Below are 16,886 nucleotides of genomic sequence, written 5' to 3'. Positions count from 1 at the left end.
GAAGACTGAACAATGGTCATGGAGCCGGTATTTGAAACTTTGTGCCCTGACAATAAAGGAACACCCAACCCCGTCATTGGTCTTAGAGCCATCTGTATAAATGAAAGTCATGTTTATGAACTTCGAACGAAGTTCCAAAAAACGGGAGTGGTAGACCGAACCGGGGGTGGCCTCTTTTGGGAGCGAGCTGAGGTCAAGGTGAACGCGGACCTGAGCCTGGAGCCAAGGTGGCGTGTGGCTCTCGCCCACTCGAAAGGTTGCAGGGAGTGAAAAATTAAGGTGTTGAAGGAGGCGACGAAAGCGAACTCCAGGGGGTAGCAGGGCAGAGACATACAACCCGTATTGAAGGTCAAGAGAGTCGTCAAAAAAGGAACGATAAGACGGATGGTCGGGCATTGACAGTAGCCGACAGGCATACCGACAAAGCAGTATATCGCGCCGGTAGGTGAGTGGCAATTCGCCAGCGTCAGCATGAAGACTCTCTACGGGACTGGTATAAAATGCTCCGATCGCAAGTCGTAAACCCCGATGTTGTATGGAGTTGAGGCGGCGTAAGATGGATGGCCGTGCAGAGGAGTATACGAAGCTCCCATAATCCAGCTTGGAGCGGACGATCGACCGATATAGACGAAGTAGGACGGTTCGATCCGCTCCCCACGACATACCACTGAGAACACGGAGGACATTTAAAGAACGGGTACAACGGGCGGCCAAATATGACACATGTGGAGACCAGCTAAGTTTCCTGTCGAAGGTAAGGCCTAAAAATTTGGTGGTCTCCACGATTGGGAGAGCAACGGGACCAAGTCGTAAGGACGGTGGGAGAAACTCTTTGTAGCGCCAGAAGTTAATACAGACCGTCTTCTCGGCAGAAAAACGGAAGCCATTGGCGATACTCCAGGAGTAAAGACGGTCAAGAGAACGCTGAAGACAGCGCTCCAGGACACGTGTACGCTGCGCGCTGCAATAGATGGTAAAATCGTCCACAAAAAGGGAGCCTGATACATCAGCTGGGAGGCAATCCATTATTGGATTGATCGCGATGGCGAACAGAGCGACGCTCAAAACTGAGCCCTGTGGCACCCCATTCTCCTGGCGAAAGGTGTCGGACAGGACAGAACCCACACGTACCCTGAACTGTCGATCCATTAAAAAGGAACGAATAAAAAGAGGGAGGCGACCGCGAAGGCCCCATGTATGCATGGTGCGGAGAATGCCCGCCCTCCAACAGGTGTCGTAAGCCTTCTCCAAATCAAAGAACACAGCCGCGGTCGGGCGCTTCCGCAAGAAGTTATTCATAATGAAGGTCGACAAGGTAACCAGATGGTCAACAGCAGAGCGGCGCCTACGAAATCCACATTGTACATTGGTAAGTAGGCGTCGAGACTCGAGCAGCCAAACCAATCGTGAGTTAACCATTCGCTCCATCACTTTACAGACACAGCTGGTAAGCGAGATGGGTCCATAACTGGAAGGCAAGTGCTTGTCCTTCCCCGGCTTAGGAATCGGGACAACAATAGACTCGCGCCAGCATGCGGGAACATGTCCCTCAATCCAGATGCGATTGTATGTACGTCTAAGAAAACATTTACCCGCAGGAGAAAGGTTCTTCAGCATCTGAATATGAATAGAATCAGGCCCTGGAGCGGAGGACCGTGATCGGCCAAGTGCGTTTTCGAGTTCCCGCATGGTGAATGGGGCATTATAACTTTCACGATTCGAGGAGCGGAAGTTAGGTGGCCTAGCCTCCTCTGCCTGTTTGCAGGGGAGAAAGGCAGGGTGGTAATGAGCGGAGCTCGAAACCTCGGCGAAAAAGCGGCCGAAGGCGTTGGAGACAGCTTCAGTGGCCACAAGGACTTCATTCGCGACCTTCAAGCCAGAAACTGGGGAGTGGACCTTAGTGCCAGATAGCCGGCGCAGGCTACCCCAGACAACAGAAGGAGTAAAACTGTTGAAGGTGCTTGTGAAAGCAGCCCAGCTGGCTTTCTTGCTTTCTTTAATAATACGACGACACTGAGCACGTAAACGTTTATAATTAATACAATTCGCCACTGTAGGGTGGCGTTTAAAGGTGCGTAAAGCACGTCGACGAGCACGTAAAGCGTCTCTACATGCTGCGGTCCACCAGGGGACTGGTACGCGACGTGGAGAAGAAGTAGGGTGTGGGATGGAATATTCAGCAGCAGCGAGAATGACTTCCGTGAGGTGTGCGACCTGACGATCGCAGCTTGTGAAGGTTTGATCCTGAAAGGTCGCCCTGGAAGAAAAGAGCCCCCAGTCTGCCTTGGAGATGGTCCAACTAGAGGAGCACGGAGAGGGAGTATGCTGCAGGAGATGGATAACACACGGGAAGTGGTCGCTCGAATATGTATCAGCAAGTGCATACCACTCAAACCGGCGTGCAAGTTGGGGAGTACGTATAGAGAGGTCTAAATGGGAATAGGTATGAGATGTGTCCGAAAGAAAAGTAGGGGCGCCAGTATTGAGGCAGACAAGATTGAGCTGGTTGAAAAGGTCTGCGAACAAGGAGCCCCTCGGGCAGGAGGCTGGAGAACCCCAAAGGGGATGGTGGGCATTGAAGTCTCCAGTTAACAAAAACGGTGCAGGTAGCTGAGCAATAAGTTGCATCATGTCTGCCCTGGTAACGGCAGAGGACGATGGAGTGTAAACGGTACAAAAGGAAAACGTAAAAGTGGGGAGAGTAATGCGGATGGCAACTGCCTGCAGGCCGGTGTGCAACGTGATGGGATCGTAGTAAATATCATCCCAGACCAGCAACATAACCCCTCCATGAGCTGGGATACCTACCACAGGGGGTAGGTCAAAACGCACAGAGGTGTAGTGTGCCAAGGCAATGTGATCGCATGGGCGTAGCTTCGTTTCCTGGAGGGCTACGACGAGCGGACGATGCAAGCGGAGCAGCAACTTCAAGTCCTCTCGGTTGGAGCGAATGCTGCGAATATTCCAGTTAATAAGTGCCATCGTAAGAAAAGGAAGAGGAGAGAAGGGGTCACCTCGAAGGCCGCTTAGGGCCTGGCTTCGAGCGAGCACTGCCGCCGCTATCAGTAGGCGGACAGTCATCGTCCATGGGGTCTATAGGGTTATCGGCCATCTCGGGAGGATGGCCGGGAGGGGGAGCTTCCTCCGCCGGTGAACGGCCAGATATACGGCTACCGGCGGTGCGGCCAGGCGAAACGGATGACGGCCTGGGGCGGCAACCGCTGGGTGGCGCAGGAGAAGAAATGCGCCGTGGCGGAGAAGGAGAACTGTGCTTCCTATGCGCCTTTTTGGAAGGACGTTTGGTGGAAGTACCGGTCGAAGGCTGGGAGGTCGAGGGACGGAGGAAGTCTGCACGGGATGGTTCCTTCTTGAAGGACCGTGCATCTGACTTCGGGGTCTTCGACTTAGCAGAAGCTGAGGAAGTGGCTGGTGTCTGTGGTGTGATGGGAGGAAGAGGAGACGTCGACCGCGCGATCTTAGCACTGGCCGAACGGACGACCGTGGTGCTGAAGGTCAGATCGCATGTCTGGCTTGCTACCTCCCGGGTAGTCCGAGGAGAGGCGAGGACAGTACTGTATTTCCCCGCTGGGAGCAGCGTGGGCTTCCTACTAGCCAATAGCTTGCGAGCAGCCGAGGTGGACACTTTCTCTTTGACTCGAATTTCTTGGATACAGCGTTCTTCCTTATAGACAGGACAGTCGCGGGAGGATGCGGCATGGTCACCCTGACAGTTCACACAACGAGGAGACGGAGGTGGACAGTCACTCTCATGGGCATCCCTGCCACAGGTGACACATTTAGCCGCATTGGAACAAGACTGTCGAGTGTGATTGAAACGCTGACACTGGTAGCAGCGCGTAGGTGTCGGGACATAGGGGCGAACAGAAATAACCTCGTAGCCTGCCTTGATGCGTGATGGCAGCTTAACACTATCGAAGGTCAAGAAAAGTGTCCGGGTCGGTACAAGGTCATTGGTGACCTTCATGACCCTATGGACAGCCGTCACGCCCTGCTCAGCGAGGAAAGATTGAATCTCCTCGTCAGTCAATCCGTCGAGGGAGCTAGTGTAGACTGCACCACGAGACCAATTCAAAGTTCGGTGGGCCTCTACCCGGACAGGGAACGTGTACAGGAGTGTGGCCTGAAGCTGTTTTTGTGCCTGAAAGGCACTCTCAGTTTCTAGTAATAAGGTGCCGTTACGCAACCTGGTACAAGATTTGACAGATCCGGCTATGGCATCAACGCCCTTCTGAATAACAAAAGTGTTGACAGAGGAAAAATCCTTTCCGTCCTCAGATCGAGAAACGACGAGGAACTGTGGGGCAGGCGGTAGTACTTTTGTCACTGGTGGCTGGTCACGTTTCCGTTTTGGGCAGAAGTCGAGAGAGATGGAGTAGAATCCATTGCGTAGGAATCCCCATGATTGCCAGCGTCTCCGATGGCGCGCTCCTTCCTTGTGGGGACCCTCTCAGAGGGCACTCCCGCCTTAGGTGAATGTTTACACCTCAGGTCACACCTACCGAGAAACAGACGGAGGGACCAATCGGCATGGTCTGAAGGTATCAGCTCAGGCAATCACCCCTCCCCGGGCCTGGCCTTTACCAGGGGGTACGCGCGTGCCTTACATGTCTACCCAGGGCGGGGACTTACGCGTCACCCCGTCACCGGCTACGCGTGCGAACGCGTGGGTCGGCCTTCAGACACGCACAGGGAGGGAGGAAGAGGAGGAGGAGGAGGAGGAGGAGGAGGAAAAAGAAGAGAGAGAGGGAGAAAGAGGACAGACTGTCTCAAACGCCGAGGCAATGAGAAGGAGGCAATGAGAAGGAGGCAATGAGAAGGAGGCAATGAGAAGGAGGCAATGAGAAGGAGGCAATGAGAAGGAGGCAATGAGAAGGAGGCAATGAGAAGGAGGCAATGAGAAGGAGGCAATGAGAAGGAGGCAATGAGAAGGAGGCAATGAGAAGGAGGCAATGAGAAGGAGGCAATGAGAAGGAGGCAATGAGAAGGAGGCAATGAGAAGGAGGCAATGAGAAGGAGGCAATGAGAAGGAGGCAATGAGAAGGAGGCAATGAGAAGGAGGCAATGAGAAGGAGGCAATGAGAAGGAGGCAATGAGAAGGAGGCAATGAGAAGGAGGCAATGAGAAGGAGGCAATGAGAAGGAGGCAATGAGAAGGAGGCAATGAGAAGGAGGCAATGAGAAGGAGGCAATGAGAGAAAGGCAATGAGAGAAAGGCAATGAGAGAAAGGCAATGAGAGAAAGGCAATGAGAGAAAGGCAATGAGAGAAAGGCAAGGAGAGAAAGGCAAGGAGAGAAAGGCAAGGAGAGAAAGGCAAGGAGAGAAAGGCAAGGAGAGAAAGGCAAGGAGAGAAAGGCAAGGAGAGAAAGGCAAGGAGAGAAAGGCAAGGAGAGAAAGGCAAGGAGAGAAAGGCAAGGAGAGAAAGGCAATGAGAGAAAGGCAATGAGAGAAAGGCAATGAGAGAAAGGCAATGAGAGAAAGGCAATGAGAGAAAGGCAAGGAGAGAAAGGCAAGGAGAGAAAGGCAAGGAGAGAAAGGCAAGGAGAGAAAGGCAAGGAGAGAAAGGCAAGGAGAGAAAGGCAAGGAGAGAAAGGCAAGGAGAGAAAGGCAAGGAGAGAAAGGCAAGGAGAGAAAGGCAAGGAGAGAAAGGCAAGGAGAGAAAGGCAAGGAGAGAAAGGCAAGGAGAGAAAGGCAAGGAGAGAAAGGCAAGGAGAGAAAGGCAAGGAGAGAAAGGCAAGGAGAGAAAGGCAAGGAGAGAAAGGCAAGGAGAGAAAGGCAAGGAGAGAAAGGCAAGGAGAGAAAGGCAAGGAGAGAAAGGCAAGGAGAGAAAGGCAAGGAGAGAAAGGCAAGGAGAGAAAGGCAAGGAGAGAAAGGCAAGGAGAGAAAGGCAAGGAGAGAAAGGCAAGGAGAGAAAGGCAAGGAGAGAAAGGCAAGGAGAGAAAGGCAAGGAGAGAAAGGCAAGGAGAGAAAGGCAAGGAGAGAAAGGCAAGGAGAGAAAGGCAAGGAGAGAAAGGCAAGGAGAGAAAGGCAAGGAGAGAAAGGCAAGGAGAGAAAGGCAAGGAGAGAAAGGCAAGGAGAGAAAGGCAAGGAGAGAAAGGCAAGGAGAGAAAGGCAAGGAGAGAAAGGCAAGGAGAGAAAGGCAAGGAGAGAAAGGCAAGGAGAGAAAGGCAAGGAGAGAAAGGCAAGGAGAGAAAGGCAAGGAGAGAAAGGCAAGGAGAGAAAGGCAAGGAGAGAAAGGCAAGGAGAGAAAGGCAAGGAGAGAAAGGCAAGGAGAGAAAGGCAAGGAGAGAAAGGCAAGGAGAGAAAGGCAAGGAGAGAAAGGCAAGGAGAGAAAGGCAAGGAGAGAAAGGCAAGGAGAGAAAGGCAAGGAGAGAAAGGCAAGGAGAGAAAGGCAAGGAGAGAAAGGCAAGGAGAGAAAGGCAAGGAGAGAAAGGCAAGGAGAGAAAGGCAAGGAGAGAAAGGCAAGGAGAGAAAGGCAAGGAGAGAAAGGCAAGGAGAGAAAGGCAAGGAGAGAAAGGCAAGGAGAGAAAGGCAAGGAGAGAAAGGCAAGGAGAGAAAGGCAAGGAGAGAAAGGCAAGGAGAGAAAGGCAAGGAGAGAAAGGCAAGGAGAGAAAGGCAAGGAGAGAAAGGCAAGGAGAGAAAGGCAAGGAGAGAAAGGCAAGGAGAGAAAGGCAAGGAGAGAAAGGCAAGGAGAGAAAGGCAAGGAGAGAAAGGCAAGGAGAGAAAGGCAAGGAGAGAAAGGCAAGGAGAGAAAGGCAAGGAGAGAAAGGCAAGGAGAGAAAGGCAAGGAGAGAAAGGCAAGGAGAGAAAGGCAAGGAGAGAAAGGCAAGGAGAGAAAGGCAAGGAGAGAAAGGCAAGGAGAGAAAGGCAAGGAGAGAAAGGCAAGGAGAGAAAGGCAAGGAGAGAAAGGCAAGGAGAGAAAGGCAAGGAGAGAAAGGCAAGGAGAGAAAGGCAAGGAGAGAAAGGCAAGGAGAGAAAGGCAAGGAGAGAAAGGCAAGGAGAGAAAGGCAAGGAGAGAAAGGCAAGGAGAGAAAGGCAAGGAGAGAAAGGCAAGGAGAGAAAGGCAAGGAGAGAAAGGCAAGGAGAGAAAGGCAAGGAGAGAAAGGCAATGAGAGAAAGGCAAGGAGAAGGCAAGGAGAGAAAGGCAATGAGAAGGCAAGGAGAAGTCAAGGGAAAGAGTAAGGAAGACAGCGAGGTGGAGAAGAGCAAAGAAAGGAACCAACAAAGGGAAGGAAGAAACGAGAAGTGAAAAACCAAAAAGACCACAATTATAGGTCGTGGAACCGTCCGTCTCCGGACGCAGGCGCTAACTACCCCCGTGAGGGGGATGGACTCCTTTTAGTCACCTCTTACGACAGGCAGGAATACCTCGGGCCTATTCTAATCCCCGGACCCGCAGGGGGAGTTTGTGTGGGTTTCTGGTCACAGCAGTCTGATAGGAATCCACGCCACTGTCGCTGCTGCTAAGACTGCAATCGTTGTTTCTCAGCCTACTAGTTCTTACTTACCCTCCAACTATTCTGTGTAGCCATCTGTAAGCAGGTGCTGTCACTTTGGAATCGCCACTGGCCCTCCCTTCATGGGAACAAGCTGTGTGTTATTAATCTGCTCCCATGGGCTTGTAAGACATCCTTCATTTTAACTTAGTTGTGTATTGAGCACTGTCTTTTCAGCCATCACCATTGTCAAGTGATGCTCCCCCACCATTTTGTGCACATTGTGTCCAACATTTGGTGGTGTGCCATTTTCCTAATGGAATGTTATTTTTTTAACCACTTGCTTTCTCATTGGTGTTTGCTGTTAGAGTTAACACCCACTGACCACGTTTCACTTTTTATCCACTTTAGCAATATGGTAAAGGCCATTTAATTTATGGTTCTGGACCTCCAGTCCTCTGTGGTGTATTTTATAGACCTTTCTCCACTCCCTGTTTTTAGCTGTCTTCTCTTCCATTGACTATGATTGATGTGCAGTCATTTTTAACTCCTCTGTTTGTCTTTGTGTCCTAGAGTTTTGACATGGGCACATATGACCCTAGTTGTTTTTGTGTCACAAAACCAAAAGCTCATCAGTTAGTGGTACTGCTGTGTCATCACTATATCCTTCAAATGTCACTCCTCCAGTTTCTGTTGCTATTTCTTTTAGTAGCTGATACGTAGAGTTGGAAAAGTATGTTGAGAATATATATTTGTTTTCAAAACAGTCCATCTGGTTGAGTTGATGATGCCATTAAGAGATTTATTTTTGTACAGTCAGATGGCCATAATATGACTGAGCACATATTGTTAGGTAGAAAGGGACCATTTATGTACCAATTGCTTTTTCCAGTTCTACCCAGTGATCCATCAGTCTGTGGATAGGATACAAGATTAATTTGCATTTACACATGATAAGACACAATTAAGATATTATTACATTTGACACCACACTGTTTTGTATTAATTAATTAATCAGGTAACATATACAGAGCCCTACAAAATTTAAAGTTAGTTACATGATAATTAAGATAACTGCACATACCAGAGCTCCTACCTGGAAACCTTAGGCTCCAGAGTTTAGAAATAGCTTGTGACACCATACACCCTTGGGCACATACACTGTTAGATTGCAATGTACTACTTATGACAGTGGAGGCAAATTGCCTGGACATGAAAGTAGATAAAGCCAGAAGTGGAGGCCAATGTGCCAGATGTGAAAGCAGATCAGAATGCCCAGTCACACTCCACTAGTGCCGATTTCTTGCATGCACACTCACATCAATGCCCTGCACATTCGGACTGGTGTGGCTGTCGTGATATGAATGGGTTGTTTATTGTGAAGCAGATAAATTCGTGCTGTCTGAGTTGTGCATGTTTTTTCGTCCATATTTCATGAACGACAGTTATCATAGCATGATCATCAGCCATCCATTCACAAGTTTCAAAAAGTTTCACAATTCTGCAAAATTGCATGTGAATTTCAAATGGCATAAAGATGCATTCAAAAAACAAATAATTTCATTTGACTACAGCAATGGCTGCAAGAAACTTGTATATTTACAAGTATGAGGGTAACTAGTGCTACATGGACATGCCTCACTCCTAACTTTTAAGAGTATGACCTCTTTCATTCAGAAGGGAACATTGTCTGTGCCTTGGGGTCTTACTTGGCCAATAGGTCAGAGGTAATTCTTTCTACTGTTTGTGTACCATAAATCAGGAGATTTGAAAGTTCTACAGTCCTCAAACAAAGTTTTGTAACTATTAAGTTTTAGTGAAATTTTCTTAAATTGTTTTTTATTGCATGCAGTTTAATATAAAGTAACGCACAGATCTAATTAATTTTTTGTGTTCATTAGGTACTTCCAAGGCACCACAACGAGATACACGACAGCAGCAGTGAAGGCTAGAGTCAGCGAGGGCCAGAGCTGCAGTCGCGTCAGGCTCACCGACGGCAACACTTGCCATCTGCTCGGCGATTTGCGTGATGTTAATAATCGTCAGTATTTCAAATGTTTATTATATCATGTAGCAGTGTTTTTTAGAAATATTTAAATTTGGATCTTGCTTTATTTCTGATATTTGTTTTTATCTATTTATTTTATTTTTTATTTTTATTTTTTATTTTATTATTTTTTTTTTCGTGCCTGCAGTTAACTGGCATCCTCAATCATATAATGACTTCTGATGAAATTCAAAATTTACAGAGGGGAAGTTTGGAAATGCTGATTAAGCAGCAAGATAACCAGGTATTTGCATGTTCTGTAAGAAATACATCTTCACAGCAGTGGCGTCCTGCTGACTGATTGTAAACTGCAGTTGTGTAGTGGGCTCATCCAGTTCATAGTGTTGGTGTGTGAAATTATAAGCTGGAACGCTTTCAGGCTAGGAAATGTGTTCAAAAATGATGAGGAAACTCTGTCCAATATCTTAGATGAGACAAAAGTGTACGATAAGAAATTGGGATTAATCGCATGAGGCAGCAATGTAGTGACTGTGCAAGAGGTGATCAAAAAGTAATGGGAATTTTTTAATTTCACAGCCATTATGTATTGTATTAACAATGTTTTATATTTTATGTACATATGTTCCTGATGTATGTATCTCACCATCTAGCAGAGATGCTGAGTTATGATAGGCACAACAAAAAGATTCACACAATTATAGCTTTCAGCCATTAAGGCCTTTGCCAGCAGTACACACACACACACACACACACACACACACACACACACACACACACACACACACACTCATTCATGCAGACACAACACGCACACACATCTGCAGCCTCAGAGAACTGAAACCACACTGCAAGCAGCAGCAGTGCACGATGGGACTGATGACTGGGTGGTGGTAAGGAAGAGGCTGGGGTGGGGGGGGTGGGGGGGGAGAGGGATAGTATTGTGGGCGTGGCAGACAGTGAAGTGTTGCAGTTTAGACGGAGGGCAGGAGAGAAGGTGGGGAGGGGGTAAGTAGCAGAAAGGAGGGAAATAAAAACAAATTAAAAGACAGGGTGTGGTAGTGAAATGATGGCTGTGTAGTGCTGGAATGGGAACAGGGAGGCGGCTGGATGGATGAGGACAGTGACTAATGAAGGTTGAGGCCAGGAGGGTTTCAGGAACATAGGATGTATTGCAGGGAAAGTTCCCACCTGCGCAATTCAGAAAAGCTGGTGTTGATGTGAAGGATCCCTATGGCACAGGCTGTGACACAGTCTTTGAGATGAGGGATATCATGTTTGGCAGTGTGTTTAGCAACAGGGTGGTCCACTTGTTCTTTGGCCACAGTTTGTATGTGGCCATTCATGTGGACAGACAGCTTGTTGGTTGTCCTGCCTACATAGAATGCAGCACAGTGGTTGCAGCTTACCTTGTAAATCACATGACTGGTTTCACAGGTAGCCCTGCCTTTGATGGGATAGGTGATGTTAATTACTGGGCTGGAGTAGATGGTGGTAGGAGAATATATTGGACAGGTCTTGTATCTAGGGCTATTACAGGGGTATGAGCCATGAGGTAAGGGACTGGGAGGAGGGGTTGTGTAAGGATGGATGAGTGTGTTGTGTAGGTTTGGTGGACGGTGGAATACCACTGTAGGAATGATGGGAAGGATAGTGGGCAGAACATTTCTCATTTCAGGGCATGACAAGAGGTAATCAAAACTCTGGCAGAGAATGTAATTCAGCTGCTCCAATCCCAGATTGTACTGAGTTAAGAGGGGAATGCTTCTTTGTGGCCGGACTGTGTGACTTCAGGAGGGGGTGGAAGACTGGAAAGATAAGGCACGGGAAAATTGTTTTTGTACAAGGTTGGGAGGACAATTACAGTCAGTGAAGGCTTCAGTGAGACCCTCAGTATTTTTGAGAGGGACTGTTTGTCACTGCAGATGCGACGACCATGGGTGGCTAGGCTGAATGGAAGGGCCTTCTTGATATGGAATGGGTAGCAGCTGTCGAAATGGAGGTATTTCTGGTGGTTTTTAGGTTTTATATGGATAGAGGTAGTGATGTAGCCATCTCTGAGGTGGAGGTCAACATCTAGGAAGGTGGCTTGTTGTGTTGAGTATGACCAGATGAAGCAAATGGGGGAGAAGTTGTTGAGGTTCTGGAGAACTGTGAATAGGGTGTCCTCATCTTCAATCCAGATACCATAAATGTCATCAGTGAAACTGGACCAGGTGAGGGGCTTAGGATTCTGGGCTTTTGGGAAAGATTCTTCTTGATGGCACATGAATAGGTTAGCATAGGATGATGCCATGTGGGTGACCATAGCCGTACCCCGGATTTGTTTGTAGCTAATGCCTTCAAAGGAGAAGTAATTGTGGGTGAGGATGTAGTTGGTCATGAAGACTAGGAAGGAAGTTGTTGGTTTGGAATCCATAGGGTGTTTGTAAAGTTAGTTTTCAATAGCAGTAAGTCCATGGGCATTTGGAATGGTAATTTACAGGGAGGTGGAATGAATAGTGACGAGTAGAGCATCATTTAGTAAATGGACAGGAACTGTGGAGAGTCACATGAGAGAGAGAGAGAGAGAGAGAGAGAGAGAGAGAGAGAGAGAGAGAGAGAGAGAGAGAGAGAGAGAGAGAGATCAGATAAATGAATCATCAAATATGAAGGAAATTTACTTAAATCAGCTTACTGTGATGCATCTCAATGGCCCGAATAGTCAGTCCAGTGTAAGGAAAGCTTTTGCAGTTCAGAACACTTCGGACAGATGTATATTGCAAAGTACTCAAAATGATAGCTAGGAACAATGCGACACTTCTTTGAAGCTGTTCACAAATTCAGCTCACTAATGTCATGAAGAAAGCACATGAGGCAGCAACATCCTACACACTGCATTTGTCAATATTCATCTTACACTGCTGTGATAAGACGTATGTCTAAGGTAAGTGCACACAGACAACGGTCCCTTATTGGCTGCATTAGAGCATTATAAAGTTCACTCATTCCTCACAGCAGTGCACATTGTACATGTCGCTATACTTCAAAACACAAGCATAATACACAAACCACTGGTGGTCAACACAGCTCCAAGCATATGCATCACTTTATTGTTTGGGGTACGCACATGTAGAAGTGGCCCCCAAACACATTCCAACACTCTCTTCATATCACATCACACAAATACAATGTGCTTGATGTACCTTCAAATGTGTGCCTCCATTTGCGTAATTCTTCCTGTGAATAGCTAGAAATTTCTACACTGCAGTCTCAAAAGGAGAGTGACATTTCCTTGATGCGGCATTGAAAAGACAGTTCACATTATTTCATTTACCATCACCAATTGGAATAAATAAAAACTCCACTTCTCCTGCACAGACACATGGGGAAAGGATGAAATTGGACAGAGAGGGGAGGTAGGATAAGATGCATGCAATATGTGTAAAAGGCATATATAGGTAAAGCTGTAGGGAAGAGTAAAATTTGTACATAATCCAGCATACTCCCTGTGGCTCTGATCATATAAGTGTTTGACACATATGTTGTGCACATCGCTCCATCCCCTCTGTCTCACCATCCAAATCTCTCTCTCTCTCTCTCTCTCTCTCTCTCTCTCTCTCTCTCTCTCTCTCTCTCTCTCCACCACGTCAGAGAATTGGAAAAAAGCAGAAAAATTATACTAAATTACCATTACGTCAGTGAAAGACTGCTGAAACAGCATTCTTTTCACAAAGTGACCACATTAATTTCAACTAGTGAACCACTGGTGTGTGTGCCCCCTCTCTCAAGTGCAGTGAAGGCAAAGAGAGCAACATTAAAGATGAGCCTAGTACTAAGTTTTGATACAAATAACTCTCCTGGACTCACAAACATAAATTGATTAGCACTGTAACTTGAAATTGTTGAGAACATTTACTCAAAGTAACAAGAAAAATCAAATGAATTTAGCAGGATAATTCTGTGCAATTACAGGAAGTAATTGGGAATAGTGTTGCCAAACACTGCATAATGTTGCTAATTCTCAGTTGTACTAGTGACAAGAATAATGTTACCACAGCCAGTCTATTTCTTGAGCAAGCCCAAACTGTCTCACATTTGAGGAGTGACGTGATGGTGTGAACAGCCTCTGAAATGGCTGCAGCCTGAAATACCAAACTAATAGTCCAACAAGTTCTGTTTCCATTTTTATATTAAAGGCTAGGTTCTTAATTGTAACTAAGAATAATCCTCATACTGCAAACTGAAAAGTTGACTCACCAGTGATACACTGTTTATAGAAAACATCAGTAGTTACACTGTGAACCTTACAAGTAGATAAAATATTTGGTTTTTGATTGTATACTGTAAATCAGTTTCTCATGAGGGTTAACACAAGAGTTTTCACAGAGAAATTTTGTAAGCTATGGAGTCACATAGTTTCAAATCCAGAAGATGAACTCTGCAAGACAGCTGTGCACAATGGCCAAAAAAGTTGCTTCACAAAGCTGTTGACAAATGAAACCCATAAATCTGTTCTGTCAAGTTTGATGCCAGCACATGATGTGAAGAAAGAATAAGAAACAGTTGCCAACAGAACGTGTAAAATGTATCACAAAACACTGACACCAACTACTAGAATATGCAAGTTGTAAGAAAGCATTATTTGGGTAGTAGTTGTGAACTTCAGATTATTCCCTCAAAAACTATGTGACTTCATGATGTTAGTCATTTTTATCCTTGTGTCCAAAGTGGGCTACCTGTGTAACCTGGGCAACCTTTGTAACTGTAAGTGCAATTTATCAAGAGTATTAAAGCTAGTATAAACAAACCTTAGTTATTCCTCATTGACACATGTGTAAATGTCTTAATAAAAGCAAAATTTAAATACATTCAAAGTAGAGAATTTACAATGGAAAGGAATATATTGCACTCTCTAATGGCATTTGGGTTACATGAGTAGCAACATAATTCCATGTGAGCAGGAGTAAACATTACAAATGCAATACTTTATTTTATGTAACATGTTATTAGTTCCATTACTTATAATATAGCAGCTCTAGTCATTAAAGTGTTCAAAATACAGCAATTGCTTACTAACTGTGACACAGTTACATAATATTATACAGCTACTAAAGCTTGCTGCTTTTTTACAATGGAAGGAAAAACTGTGTGTGGGCTCTGTGAATAAATTATAATTCAGTGTTTTTATAATGCAATGCTCACTCCATATTGGGGTTTTACATCTCTTGAAACTATTTCTTGTTTTCCACTTATTTTTCATCTGTCCAGAAGCATATAATTTAGGCTGAGTCCCCACTCACTCAATTTTGTGAAGTGATTAGAATTTGATGATCCAGAGATAATGGAAGGCAGTGTCAAATGTTTTCTCAGGCCCAGTAGAAAGAGTCTGGGTCTATGAGTCACGGTTTTTTTTTTTTTTTTAATTTATGCTTATAAGCAAACAACATGGAGATGCTAGGGGCCATCTCTGTGTTCTTTCCACACTGTAATGAGAACACAACTTTTCCATATTGTCAATGCCCTTTTTGTGCTTTTATAATAATGTATAACATCTGGCTTTGAAAGAGAAACAGAAATGGATACAGCATAATAAGTTATTGATAACTTTAGAACTGCTTTCTTCTTGTTTGGATGTTTTGATACAGAGAATTTTTCCTTCTCTGAATCCAAATATAGATCAGAAGTCTTGGCATGAAGAGGTAGGTTGCAGATCTGATGGTATATAGGGCTAGTTTCATTTTACAGTACCGATTATGGACATCTCCCATGTTGTTGACAACCAATAAGAGGAGTAACTCTTCTAATAGTTCGTGTTAGAGCCTTTCCTGGGACAGCAGTATTAGATTCCGGTGCACCATTGCAGGTTTACTGTATCCCTTGGACCTTGAAATCAACGATGAAACACAGAAATTGCATCCCAATTCAATACAAAATTCGCAATGCCGATTTCTGTCCACAGGAGTACGGTTTAGAAGAGTATGTACTTTGGCTCTTCCCTGGGGGCTTAGTGTTAAAGTACATACTCTTCGAAAGGGTACTCCTGTGGTCAGAAATCGGCATAGTGAATTTTGTATTGTATCTCGATGCAATTTCTATGTTTCATCGTAAATGTGATGGTCGAAAGGTAACAGTAAACCTGCTGTGCTGTATCGGAGTCTATCACTGGGCATGTGATATAAGTGGAGAGAGCAACAAGATGGTCAACAGCAGAACGATGCTCTCGGAATCCGCATTGGGCTGGTGTTAAACGACTGCGGGACTCCAGCCACCACGCTAGACGGTAATTCACAATACGCTCCAAAACCTTACAGACACTACTCGTGAGAGAAATGGGGCGATAGCTAGAGGGGAGAGGTTTGTCCTTTCCAGGTTTGGGAACGGGAACGACGATAGCTTCCCGCCATCGTCTAGGAAAAGTACTGTCGGTCCAGATTCGATTATAAAGGCGAAAGAGGTAATGCAGACTATGGGTTGATAAATGTGGCAGAACGAGCCGCCGGTGGCAGAACGAGCCGCCGGTGGCAGAACGAGCCGCCGGTGGCAGAACGAGCCGCCGGTGGCAGAACGAGCCGCCGGTGGCAGAACGAGCCGCCGGTGGCAGAACGAGCCGCCGGTGGCAGAACGAGCCGCCGGTGGCAGAACGAGCCGCCGGTGGCAGAACGAGCCGCCGGTGGCAGAACGAGCCGCCGGTGGCAGAACGAGCCGCCGGTGGCAGAACGAGCCGCCGGTGGCAGAACGAGCCGCCGGTGGCAGAACGAGCCGCCGGTGGCAGAACGAGCCGCCGGTGGCAGAACGAGCCGCCGGTGGCAGAACGAGCCGCCGGTGGCAGAACGAGCCGCCGGTGGCAGAACGAGCCGCCGGTGGCAGAACGAGCCGCCGGTGGCAGAACGAGCCGCCGGTGGCAGAACGAGCCGCCGGTGGCAGAACGAGCCGCCGGTGGCAGAACGAGCCGCCGGTGGCAGAACGAGCCGCCGGTGGCAGAACGAGCCGCCGGTGGCAGTGAGAGGGGATAGAGTCCATGGTGGCGATACAAGTGCCTACGGATGAAGCGAAGGAGGAGCCAAATGTATACCAGTCGCAGTCTCCGCTATTTCTGGGAGGGTGTAGGGGGAGGACTTGTCTGCTTCCCCAGTTCTCCTACAACCAAGTCTTTTTTTTGTGGTTTTAGGGCGCACAACTTCAATGGTCATTAGCGCCCTGACTACTCTAAGAATGCACCGCAAGGCACAAGTTGACAACAACAACTAAAAGGGAAAACACGATAAAAGACAGACTGACAGGCATAGGATTAAAAAACAGCATCATCAAATGTCCTTAGAGAGGTTTGTCAAATTGATAAAACGAAGAACACGAGCAGCTGCTCGTGGGCCATCCGCTAAAATGGCATCGAAAGTACTTGGCAGGTTAATATCTAGACGCAGTGTGTTAAAATCTGGACAGGACAT

At 46.9% G+C, this 16,886-nt stretch overlaps 1 protein-coding gene across 1 annotated transcript; it reads left to right on the top strand.

Moving 5' to 3' along the window:
* The first annotated feature begins 5,502 nt into the window (after positions 1–5,502).
* LOC126183915 (cylicin-2-like) lies at positions 5,503–16,444 on the top strand. Its single transcript, XM_049926260.1, has 3 exons — positions 5,503–7,053; positions 9,650–9,745; positions 15,929–16,444. Exons 1-3 carry the CDS (start codon positions 5,503–5,505, stop codon positions 16,442–16,444), a joined length of 2,163 nt encoding a protein of 720 aa, XP_049782217.1.
* Positions 16,445–16,886: the final 442 nt, after the last annotated feature.

Source organism: Schistocerca cancellata, chromosome 4, assembly GCF_023864275.1.
Source record: "Schistocerca cancellata isolate TAMUIC-IGC-003103 chromosome 4, iqSchCanc2.1, whole genome shotgun sequence".
NCBI lineage: Eukaryota > Metazoa > Arthropoda > Insecta > Orthoptera > Acrididae > Schistocerca > Schistocerca cancellata.
Note: the sequence above shows the minus strand (reverse complement) of the source record. Positions and strands in the feature narration are given on the sequence as shown.

Excerpts from the sequence above, each read along its gene's own strand:
- LOC126183915 (XM_049926260.1), top strand. The coding sequence starts at position 5,503 with ATGAGAGAAAGGCAAGGAGAGAAAGGCAAGGAGAGAAAGGCAAGGAGA. Across the intron at positions 7,054-9,649 it reads AGAAAGGCAAGGAGAGAAAG|TTAACTGGCATCCTCAATCA; the intron begins GCAAGGAGAGAA and ends TCGTGCCTGCAG. Across the intron at positions 9,746-15,928 it reads TTAAGCAGCAAGATAACCAG|AACGAGCCGCCGGTGGCAGA; the intron begins GTATTTGCATGT and ends TAAATGTGGCAG.